This window comes from Cyprinodon tularosa, unplaced genomic scaffold (assembly GCF_016077235.1).
Source record: "Cyprinodon tularosa strain WSP-4 unplaced genomic scaffold, ASM1607723v1 ctg359, whole genome shotgun sequence".
Lineage (NCBI taxonomy): Eukaryota > Metazoa > Chordata > Actinopteri > Cyprinodontiformes > Cyprinodontidae > Cyprinodon > Cyprinodon tularosa.
In genome coordinates, this window is record NW_024039073.1 from 526,738 (window position 1) to 538,836 (window position 12,099).

General features: G+C 39.0%; 1 protein-coding gene across 5 annotated transcripts in view; it reads right to left on the minus strand.

Moving 5' to 3' along the window:
- Positions 1–2,236: 2,236 nt before the first annotated feature.
- arhgef10 (Rho guanine nucleotide exchange factor (GEF) 10) overlaps positions 2,237–12,099 on the minus strand; it is a 71,424-nt gene continuing 61,561 nt past the window's right edge. For all 5 annotated transcript variants that reach the window (XM_038295676.1, XM_038295675.1, XM_038295678.1 and 2 more), the window contains 2 exons: positions 6,403–6,525; positions 2,237–4,254 (listed from right to left, as the gene is read on the minus strand). In XM_038295676.1, the coding sequence (XP_038151604.1) occupies positions 3,749–4,254; positions 6,403–6,525 (629 nt within the window). In that variant the 3' untranslated portion in view covers positions 2,237–3,748. The remainder of the gene's footprint in view (positions 4,255–6,402; positions 6,526–12,099) is intronic.

A 12,099-nucleotide genomic window follows, 5' to 3' on the forward strand; every position in this document is an offset into this window, starting at 1 on the left:
GCCATCTCAAAGCACTTTACAATTCAACCAGATAATAAAGTCATATTGATTCAAAGTTTTCTATCTAAGGAAAACCAGTTGATTGCATCAACTCATTGACTGGAAGGCAATCCCTCACACTAAGCATGTTTGTAGCATGTCACAGCGAAACAGGAAAGGACCAGCTGAAGCTACTATTAGAAAAAGCAGAGAGATCATAGCATTAGAGATTGAACTAACACATTTTGCAGAATCGAGATAGAATGAAGCAGAAAAATGAAAAAGGGATCCCTATGTCCTCCAGTAGTCTAAGCCTATAGCAGCATTACTATAGAAAGAGCTCAGGATAACCTGAGCCACTCTAATTAAAAGCTTTATCAAAAAGGAAAGTTTTAAGCCTACCCTGAAGTCATTTGCTCTCATTCATAGTTTTGATCTAAGGAAAACCAGTTGATTGCATAGACTCATTGACTCCAAGGCAATCCCTCACACTAAGCATGCTTGTAGTGACAGTGGAGAGAAAAAACTCCCCTTTAACAGGAAGAAACCTCCAGCAGAACCAGGCTCAGTGTGAGCGGCCATCTGCTGAGGCCGACTGGGGTTCAAAGAGACAGAAGCAGAGATACAAAAAGATTAATTACATGAATTTAATTAAAAGTTGCTTAGTACCGCAAATTATTCTATGACATTTTAATAAAACACAACCAAATATTTTTGTTAAAGTATATGTAATAGGAAATGTGTCACAAAACTTTAGGTTGATTAGACTTTTTTTTTTTATATTCCCCCCTGCAGTTTTTTCCACTAATTGAAATGTCTTTAAATACTCATTAACATGAATTCAGCACACTGTAGTAAACAGATAAATGGAGGCAGAAGATGTCTTTCAGTCATCAATGCACACATTCAGCAACACACTGGAGCTCTTTCAAGCTGGGCACCATTTCCTTCACAACACCTGTCCCATCAAAGAGGAATCAGAATCAGAAATACTTAAATAATCCCAGGGAGACATTACTTTGTTACATTACTCGGTCTGTAATAGAGTGACTATAGGACCAGTTTGATAACACAATTTCATACAATATATATAATTAGGGGGTCCCTGCTCCATCTTACCATCCCACCTGGCCTAGTGGGTTAAAGCAGAGTGCTGAAGGTTCGATGCTGCCTCCCTTCTAGGTTCTTGAGCAAGTCCTTTAACCCCCTGATTTCTCCCCGGGCGCCGCACATGGCAACCCACTGCGCCGCAAAGGGATGGGCTAAATGCAGAGGTAAATTTATGCAATGCAAGATCAATAAAGTTCAATTATTATTAAATTGCAAATAATTTACTGCTGATGGGAGTATTTTTAGTAGGCTGGTATTTGTTTTAAAAAACTTAATTGAAATTATGTTAATTTGGAGTTTTCATAAGCTATAATCATTAAGTTATAAAAAATGCATCAAGCAAACTTATTTGCATAAATAAAACCTCAAGACAAATAGCAGCTTTTAAAACTTAGGAAACCCGGATACCATATTAAGGCCTCCTCCATGGCAAAGTCTTAACAACTGGCCTTCAGGTGTAAAACAGAAAGGAGCCAATAAGAAAGAATCCTAGAACTATTTGGCTCGTGAGAAAAGGAGCTTTAATGTCAGCAGCTAGGAACAAAGAGCACTGATATGGGGACAGTTTGTCATGGAAACCTCAGTGTCTGAAGGAAACAAAACAAGCATTCTGGTGTCGCAACTGTCAGGCAAACTTATTACTGCGTTATTCTGTTGGTTCCCTGAGAACGAATCAGTTTGATATTTTGCTTCAGTAATAAGAGTTGGTTTAGGCTGCAGTGTGGGAGGGAATCCAGCTTATATTTTTGGTCAAAACTGATCATTTAAGGAAACGTGGCTGTTGTGCAACCTTGGACGTGGGCGCTTGTGAGAGACGAAATCCTTGACCTGCTTCTGTTGTGCAGCAGGAGAAATCCCGGAAGAGCTGTATCAGGCCCAGTTCCTGCGGCCCCCTCAGGCACATTGCTAGTCTTGGCATGTACTGATTGCTGCACATAACACAGTGGAGTACAAGGCTGGAGAGAAATGTCAGTACTGACCCTCTTTTTAAGTTTTTGCTTATCAGCGATTTAAAATATTTGATCAACTTTGTTTTAAGGGTTCAACATGAATGAATGAAAACAAAACCCTAAAAATGTTTTATACGATATAATGAAGGAATATTTTAAAACCTCTGTCTCAAAATAAAAGTGCAAAACTCCCAAAGTTTGCTTAATAAAACATTGTTTATACAGTTGTTAACATACATAGTTACATACAAGTGTGATGAAAGTATAAATCATTTTATTGTTTGTTTTTTTAAATATATAGAAAACAAACATGCATTAGAAAAAAGGGGGAAAAAAAGAGACTTTGTGATAACTTGTCTTTCTCCCTTTGTGAACAGAAACCTGGCCCGCCAGGGATGCTTAGATGCCTCTCAAATTAATGCAGCCGTCAGAACTTTGTTTGGTGGCTTAAATCCCTTTTTTTCCCATTTAAAGAAAAATCAAATCTCTCTCTGACTCATCACACTTCAGATTTAAAGCTCTAAACCTAATGGGTGATCTAAACCAGGCTGGAAGCAGTTTCAAAGCTCCATTCTTACCTTGCACGCCCTCCAAGAACCAGTTTATTACTTAACATTTTCCTTTTAAACACTGATTTAAATACTACAGTCTAACACATACATCCGAGACAATTAACATCACTTAGTCGTGTCAAAGAATAACATCAAACGGCATAACATTCAGCCAATATATATTCTTTTTTTTACAGTGCAGTGCCCTGTATAAGTACTTATACCCCTTGCGCTTTTTTCACATATAGTCTCTTTTTGGCAAAGTGGTAATAAGATGGATATTGTTGAAAGGACACCATGAAGGAGTGGTTTGCACAAGCAAAACATCTGCTTGATCCGGTCACATGTGACCAAAATGTAACTGAAACCAAACACTGTTTATCATACTGCACACACCATCACAGTGAAACATAGTGGTGGCGACATTATGCTGGCTTTTCTTCAGTGGGACCATGGCAACGCAGGATTCCTCAAGGAAAAAATTGTTAGAGGAAACAAGATACTTAAGATGGGAGCAAAGGTTCACCCTTCAGCAGGACGTTGGACCAAAACATACAGACAGATCTGGAACAGAACGGATTAGATTAAAAGAAATACAAGTGTTATAAATGCCTGTTCAAATCCACAAACTAAGGATCTGTATCAGATTTAACTGTTTTGTAAAGAAGATTTAAGTTTCAGTCTCCAGATGTGGGAAGCCAATAGAAATACAAGACTTTCAGATGAATTTCAGCTATAAAAGATGCTGTATTTCCTTCTTTTTTTCCCTTTTCAATTCCCAACTATTTTATGGCTTAAAACCCCAATATTCCAATTATCAAGATACCTTTTCAAATGTTGCAATGTAACAAATGCAGGTTGGGTTGTGTGAGAGTGAAGTGGCTACTCTTGAAAAAGTTGGTGTTGAAAAGTAGGTGTTAAAAGCACTAACACAAAGTATAATGCGTGTTTTTTCCAATAACCTGAAAAGGCAGGGATGTTCTGTTTATATTGGAGGAGACAAACATTTTGGTGTAAAATAAGTCAGTAAGTTCTTTTGATTGACACAAATACTTGTTGAAGTGTTAGAGCATTTGGTTTAAAGTGAAAAAATGAAAGTATGAGGAAGATTTTGTGAAGTCTTCAGATATTTAAACCAACACCAGTGGGCTGTTGGTGTCACATGTTCAGTAAAGGGATTTGCCAGATCATGATAGTGGAGGTGCTGTCCTCGTGGCGAGACTGCTTGGTCTTTTTGTTGACTCTGCGGTGGCCCAGGCCTCCAGACACAACTAGCAGAGAGCTGACTTCAACCTTGCTGGAGCGACGCCCCCTCTGGTGATGGGCGGGGTCATGAAGCAAGTCATACAAGGCCCCATCCTCTGGACCGTGCTCCAAGGAACCCTGGGAGGGAGCTAAGGATCCGCAGGAGGAGGAGGACAGAGAATCCTGAAGAGCCATGGTGGTACAGCCCGCCTCGCCCAGCCACACCCCGCGTCCCAGAGGAGGACTGGAGGCCGCATCTGGGACAGGCTGGACGCTCTCTGCATCCGCAGACTCCATCTGCTTGGATGAAGGGGAAGAGGTGGAGGGTGGGAGGGTAGATGACCAGTTACGCACCGCCATTGCCATAGTGAGGAACTTGACGGGCCCATTGTGTGCATGTAATGACACCATCCCTCGACCTAAAGTAAAGGTAAAAAAACAAGTTAATTAACAAACATTAAATAAAACTTAAACATGTGGCCTATGACAAATATATAAAGGCAATAGAAAACATGTGAGCAAAAAAAAAACTTACCAAAACCTACAATGCACTGAGGACCACCCTGATTACTATTCATTTGGGTCAATAAAGATGCAAGCTGCTTAATTTACTGTTTCAGATGCTTGGTGGGAAATTCAGACTCTTGATGGGGATGAAACTATGTGGCACTATTTTCCATCCCTGTTCCAGTTCATTTGTACTAAAGCTGCCCCTTCAATGATTTAGGGGATTACAGTAGAAAAGCTGATTTTTCTTACAGTGGGGGGTAAAATGAATTGGGGGTTCAAAACATCAAGTCCTGTAAATGTAAAGCTTCTCTGAAAACTGCAGCAACATTGTTGATAACGATTAACCCACATTCTACTGGCTCTCTTATTTCTTTATCATATCTAAAATGGTTTATGAGGCAAAGCACTTTGACAAAGAAGAAACAGATCAAAAACATCACAAAACCTCCACCGTGCTTTACAGTAGGCAATGGGAGCTTTTATTTATATACTAAAAAACCCAACTAATTCTTATCATCTGTTTCCTGCACATGGTTCCAGTTAAAGTCCCATTAGCAAGTGGAAAACTCCACATGTTTATGTTTGATCACTGAGGACAGAAAGGCTTTTTTCCAGGCATGTATCTCAAACAACCAGTTTACCGTAGATAGTGTCTAATGGTTGGAGAGCAAAGCTTGATGCATCCACCCTTATGCGTGGAGGCAAAATTAACATCAGTCCTCATCCAGACTAGTTGCTGATGGCAACCAGGCTGAAGTTGCTTTTTTGTGTTTTGTTTCAATGCCAGGGACGGAGAAATAGATGGATTATTATTATGAAGTTTCAAGTCTCATTGAACCAAGGGCTTTAGTGAGATTGATTTAGTAGAAATTGTTGGGCATGTCAATGTGTTGGACAGGTGACATTTTCCAACTGAATAAATGTCAGTGTATTAAAGTCAGTATTCATCCAAAGCATCAGTGTTAGGTGCAGACACTGCAGTAAAGTTAAAGGAATAGTACACCCAAAACATGATTAGCCTTCATTTTCTACTCACCCCCATGCTGAACAACACTCTGGAGTACTTTTTTGATATCTCAAATGCATCTGGAGATCTGGGAGGCTTCTTGCTGTCTGCTGACATTCAAATAATGGAGGTCTATGGCGCCCGAGACAGAAAGGTCCATAAAAGTCCACAAAAACGTGTCAATATTCCTCCATACTGCTCGTCCAATGTAATCCAAGTGTCCTGAGTGGGTAGTATCCAGAATTTACTCGAAACGAAGTCATTTAGAACGTTTTAGAGCCTAAACAGTAGTGTATAGGATTTCCTAATAGCGCCCCCATGCGCGCTCACGATTCTACGGAAGCCGGCAGACCAAACCAGCGCATTCAGCTCGGCAAAGAACTCATGCTCTTCCTCAACACTGAAGTCCTCAGACATTTTTCTTTCGTTGTTTCTTTCTTTGCACAGGTAAACAGCACATTTCTTCTTCTACGCTTGCATTATCGGCAGAGCAGACGCTGAATGCGCACTTTCTTCCGGTTTGGTCTGCCGGCTTCCGTAGAATCGTGAGCGCGCATGGGGGCGCTATTAGGAAATCCTATACACTACTGTTTAGAATCTAAAACGTTCTAAATGAATTCGTTTCGAGTAAATTCTGGATGCTACCCACTCAGGACACTTGGATTACATTGGACGAGCAGTATGGAGGAATATTGACACGTTTTTGTGGACTTTTGTGGACCTTTCTGTCTCGGGCGCCATAGACCTCCATTATTTGAATGTCAGCAGACAGCAAGAAGCCTCCCAGATCTCCAGATGCATTTGAGATATCAAAAAAGTACTCCAGAGTGTTGTTCAGCATGGGGGTGAGTAGAAAATGAAGGCTAATCATGTTTTGGGTGTACTATTCCTTTAATAGTCAACTAGAGCTTTTTAAACATCTTTAAAAATGAAACTTAGAGCTGGTGCAACACAAAGAATTATCTATAACTTAAATATTATCTCATCAAAAATTATGATTAAGATCTTTGATTTCTCCAGAGTCAAATCTAATCCCCTTTATTTCTGTTACCTGTTACTTTGGGGATCCCCTGTAGTCTGGGGACAGACAAAGCCACAGTCACTCCCAAGTTAGTCCCTACTAGCAGCAAACCGTGGCTAACCAGCAGACTGCTCACAGAGACTCTCTGGTTTCCTGCAGAAAAAGCAAAACAGTTTTTTCTTATATTAATCAAGGTGTTCTCAAGAATAAATCCAGTGGTATTTTGCATATAAAGAAGCAAGGCTTTGGCAAACACATGCTCCCACGCAGTGTCTCCTGGAAATTACAAAAAAAAGCATAGTTAATGGCTCACTTCCCCAGAAAGGGAGGGATATGCTTTGTTTTAGTATGTGGCAACATTTTCTGCAGCCATGATGTTCAAAGCTTGCTTGTCTCCAGGGCAACGTGAAGAGGAGCGAGGATAAAAGCAGCCCTTTTCAAATGCCTGAACAAAGAGAAAATGCAGCACTACAGCCAGCTTTGAGACAAGCAAACAACACAGAAAGTGTTATGTAACAAGCTGAGTGGAGCGTAATGCTGTAATTAAGGAAGAAGCTCTGCCGCTATTCAGGAAACTTATGGCTATTACAGCAGGACAAGCTAACACGACCTTTTCCTTTCTCCTCTGTTCAGAAAAATCACTGAAGCCTGTTCAGACTGTAAAAGCTCCGATTGTTCAGTAAAAGACTCTTTTCAGTAAGGATGGTGATAAAATCCGGCTGCTGGCAAACCTTTTAGATACATGCCACTTCGGCCATGCAATAAAATCTTTCATGGAGGTTTTGCAATGAACCAGCTATGCTAATATGAACCCGTTAGTAGCTGAATATTTTTAGCACATTTGATGCTGCAAAATGCATTTTACATTTTGCTAAAAAAAGGCTTTTCGGGGCCCGCTTTGTGGGAGGCCAGACTGCCATGAGTCATTACTGCTGTAACAGCTTGACTTGAATTTCCTCCCTCTAAGTAATCCTCTTGGGTTTTCTGAAAAAATTACTGCCGGTCTATGTGCCTAACCCCCCACCCCCTTCACTAGAGCTGACCCCATGCATGGGGCACACACGCCAGGCTGCCTTAGTTCTTAAATTCCTGCCAGATAGGCAGGCTGGTACAGTTTAACACAAACGTCTTGCCCACATGTGCTTCTAATGAGGGCTGAGAGTCGGGATAAAAAAAACACAAAGTCCTGGTCAGAGGCCTTGCTTAACTTAACTTCCTCCCTTCATAATATTTGGAGTTCCCCACCCAGAGGGTGAACTAAAATAAACCCTATGAGAGCATCAACATGGCCCGACTCGGACCCAGATTCTACAGGAGGGAACCTCTTTGATCCTGACAAAAAGTAGCAGGAGGGAGGGGTAGATTTCAAAAATTACAGAAACACTCCATCAGCCATTCAGTCAGTCCAGAAATACCTCAGATCAGCACATTGTGATTAATTGCCTATTGATGTAGCCGTGACCCAAAAGCTTTTCCTGCAGATGAAGACAGAAATGCTGGGTTATTTCTTTTAGCCCAAATCATTAGATGTATGCCGGTGGGAATACAGCGTGAGAGGGTTTAACCAGAGAGTTGGCAATAGAGTATAAGAGGGTTACTAACTGTTTTATTATAGGATGCAATTAGCCTCAACACTAACTTGTAGCCCAATTGTACCAGCTGTCATTCATCCAATTCTATTTTAATTTTTTTCATCTTCAATATATGCATTAATTATGTGTATTTCTTATCCAAACAATGGGAAAAGAGGGAGATTTGTCTTATAATAAATAATATAATTAATATTTTAGTTGACGACTATTTAGGGGAATATCATGTAAAATTCATGTTATTAGTTTTCAAAAACAATTCTAAAAAAAAGAGACTATATATATATTTTTTAAGTTGTTTAGAAAATCCATATTTCTGAATGAGATTTCATTCATTTTCAGAGAAAAATAAATACAATAAATGGAAAACACTGCGGACAATGAGTGCATAGTACCGCAAATTATATATTGACTCATCAGTTATTAAGAAATGATGAATCCTACTGCTTGGTAATTATAAGACTCATGTTCGAAGCATTTTTAACAAGAAACAACTTGGCTTAATCACTATTATCAGCTTTAAGTGATGTTACAGCTCTCTATATAGGGTTGTATCCACTGTCTTTCCAGCACTATTCCACTCTTTTCATTGTTTTTTTTATTTCAAATCAGTGAATGTTGTTTTCCGGCCAACAATAATCACATCTGGTTCAAGTTGCCTGTACTATTACTGGTAAAAAAAACAACAACAAAGAAACATGAAGGAAGATTATCTACCAGCCCACTGATAAGTTCCTTTAGACCATGCATGGCTGCATATTTAGGTCACAAAACATGAGACAAAGGAAGCCCCTTACCACTGCAGCCAGTCGACCTTTCCCTTGAGACATGATCAAAGAGCAACCAGCTCTTATATTAAACTAAAACCTTTAGTTTTGGGGGAAAGTCTTAAAAGCATTATTCCTAAACTGACTGTGATAAATAAACCTCCCTCTTTTCTGTAATGGCATGGTTATCTTGATGCAGTGCACTGATTTAGGTTTTCAGAGGCACCAAATGATTTCTATTACAGTTTATTAGCCATCTGCGGGCATGCTGCCTGGATAAGGAAGCTCTGTCTGCAAAGGAGGGAGTTGGCAGAACTGCTTGAACGTGCTTGAACACGAGAAGGATAACTCCACCTATAGCACCTCCTTGATTCAACACTGCACCATTGATAAAGGCAGACAGACTGAGGAAAACACCCCATGTTTTTTTTTTTTTTTTTACTTTGGTTGAAATAATATTGCTGAATCAGCAGTGGTCTTGGCTGTGCTGATGAGCCATAATTACATTAAGACTTTGTACACACTGGACAATCCTACCTCAGTGTAATGTAATTCCTTGCTATCTTCTTTATAAACAGATTATGTTATTCTGCCTCTGTGAATAAACATCAATACAGTGCAGAACTGCAGGGGAACTGGCCATCATTCATTTCTTCTAACACACAGATTAGAGTCAATCCATCTAGTCCAGTTTGGCTCTTAAACCCGGTTACGTCAGATTTTGTGCATAAGCGGCCGAGTTTTTGTTTTCGCTCTTTTCCCCAGCATCCTGCCACGCAACAAAAATAATAAAAAATGACAAAAACACTAAAGCAGGCAAGAGTTAACAATACCTTTTTGGGAAAACTTCCAGAATTTAGTTTCTGAAGCTAAACATTGCTCACAAAAACCTTTAATCTTCCATGCAGACTTACTGTCTCTGATCTGAATATCAACATCAGAGGAAATGAGCTATTAATGGCACTGCAGAGAAGATGAACGCTTTCATGTGTTTGGTTTGTCCTAGAAGCAGCTTCCTCTGTGGTTGCATGGATTCTATTAACTCATAAAGATTGTGAGGTCCCACAGCAGATCGCTTCTATCACCTTCCTCTGTCAGACAAAGAGCACTTTCACTGCTTACTCTAAGCAGTGGATATCATATGGAGGCAAACACATCTACTTTATGGAGAGTGTCAGCTCCTACATCTTTACTGGGATTTACACTTTTCCTTTATCCATTGATCTTTTAAAGTTACTTTATAAGTGTATTGTGTTGTGGGCTAAAGCCAAAAATCAAACAGATACAAGCTTGGATTGGACATCCTTTAGGGAGCTCTGCAATAAATTAAATCTGGCAATAAGTAATTCAAAGTTTTATACATATTATTCAAAAATCTTCAAGAATCAAAACCACTTAACATTCTAAAAAGCAATGAGGTCAGAAGTTCTAAAAAAAAAGTAGTGATTAAAGACTTCATATCCAGAATTAAAGAAGAAAAAACATGAGTTGAGTGCTTCTTATCCCAAATAGGATTAAATCTATTAATATTAGGCTAATAAATGAATACCTGAGTCAGGTCACAGTTATGTTCACGTTCAGTTTAAAACAACTTAAGTACATAAAGTTATTAAATATTTACCTATCTTAATCAAGGAGTATTAAACGCTCCTTGAATTCGCTGTATCCACAGCTTAGCAGTGAATTTGAAAGGTCAAGCAATTCTCCAATACTGCTTTCTTAACTTGTTGCAGGTCTTTATATAAGTTTTATAACCCTAAATTAAACTGTTTGAGCTTGTAATCTATTCAGGGTTTGAAAATTTGATCAAAAAATAAAACTGAAAACAGATTTTTTCCCTTTCAGCGAAAAGGGAATTCATGACTTTCTCCTCGCTCAGCTTTGCTGCGCTCCAGATCCGCCTGAAAAAAAGTGAGGGAAAAGGACAACGTGCCTACTAATTAAAGATCAGCCGTAACTAAAAGGCTTCTTAGGCCTTGTGTATTTATAATAAAAGCATAAATAACTTAAAAACAATATGAAATCTGTGTGTTTGATGTCAGGAATTAATCAGGACCAGGAATTTAGTTTGATTGGATTCTGTAAAAAAAAAAAGGAAAAAAGACACTAGCTTGTGATTTGTCACATTTCCATAATTTCAGATTAAAAAATAATACATTTAGAGATATATAATCTAGCCAATGTGTTATTAGATTGTTTGTCCAATAATTTTGAGTTTTTTACAGTTCTGTATTTAAGTGGATTCCAAATTGCTACCCATAAAACCAGCAATACAGTTTGGCATTGCTGGGCATTATATCACCGTGACCAAAAGGTCATCCTGCAGATTATGGGTTTTGGCAGGAAGATTTGATTTGAACTTAATGATTAAGCTTACAATCAAAATGAATACAGCATTGTGTCTTCTTAGGAAACTTCATAAAGTTGTTTTAGTAGAACTAACGATGTTTAGCACAACCTGGAAAGCTTCATTTAAAGTGAATTTAACTTGTGTGTTCTTCTTTTAGGCCGTCAAATAAATATTTGCTCTCCACTATAAAACTCACCTGGATTCACATTTTCTATGAGCCATGGTTCATTTACCTCACCCTGCCAGGGCAGTGCAAATAGCGCAGCTACTTAGTGACAGGTTTACAGCTGCACTGCCTTACACAGACTGAGAGGTTAGCCATTTTATCAGAACGGTTTAAAGTAAAGGAAACTGTTTATCAAAAAAAAAAAGAAACAAATATTTCTAGCACTTTCTGCTAAGAGTAATCATCAGTGAAGGTAAAAAAAAAACAACTTCAGGAATGAAACCATTTTTCTATCTGGTTACTTACAAAGGTGCCTTCAAAATTAGCTTTCAATAAAAAAGTGAAGTAAAGAATGAAAGCCTGTTTCCCAGAGTAGCTATACAGGATTGTCTTTTATATCAATATCCTTTACTGTTGCAGATAAGACTGACATATTGCAAAGAAGCAGTGGAGTAAATGTCCTGTACTGTACCTATTTTTTCAAGTCAGGAGACTTGACCAAAGTGCTTTACCCTACATTCAGTTATTCAGCCATTCACACACTGATGGTGGCAAGCTACATTGTAGCCACAGTTGCCCTGGGGCTCACTGACAGAAGCAAGGCTGCCGTACTCTGGCGCCACCGAGGCCCTCTGACCACCATCAGAGTGATTAATGTTGTGATAAACAATGAGACAAAATCTTCTAATCCAATAAAGGTCTCTGTTCAGAGCAGCAATTCCTTGTTTATTTCTTATATATACTGGTGAGAAATGCAAACACTGTTCGGTATCAGAGTAAAGCAATCCAATAAAAACAGTTGGATTCTAACACGTTTACTTTAGCACTACCTGCTAGAGAGACATTTATGGAGTT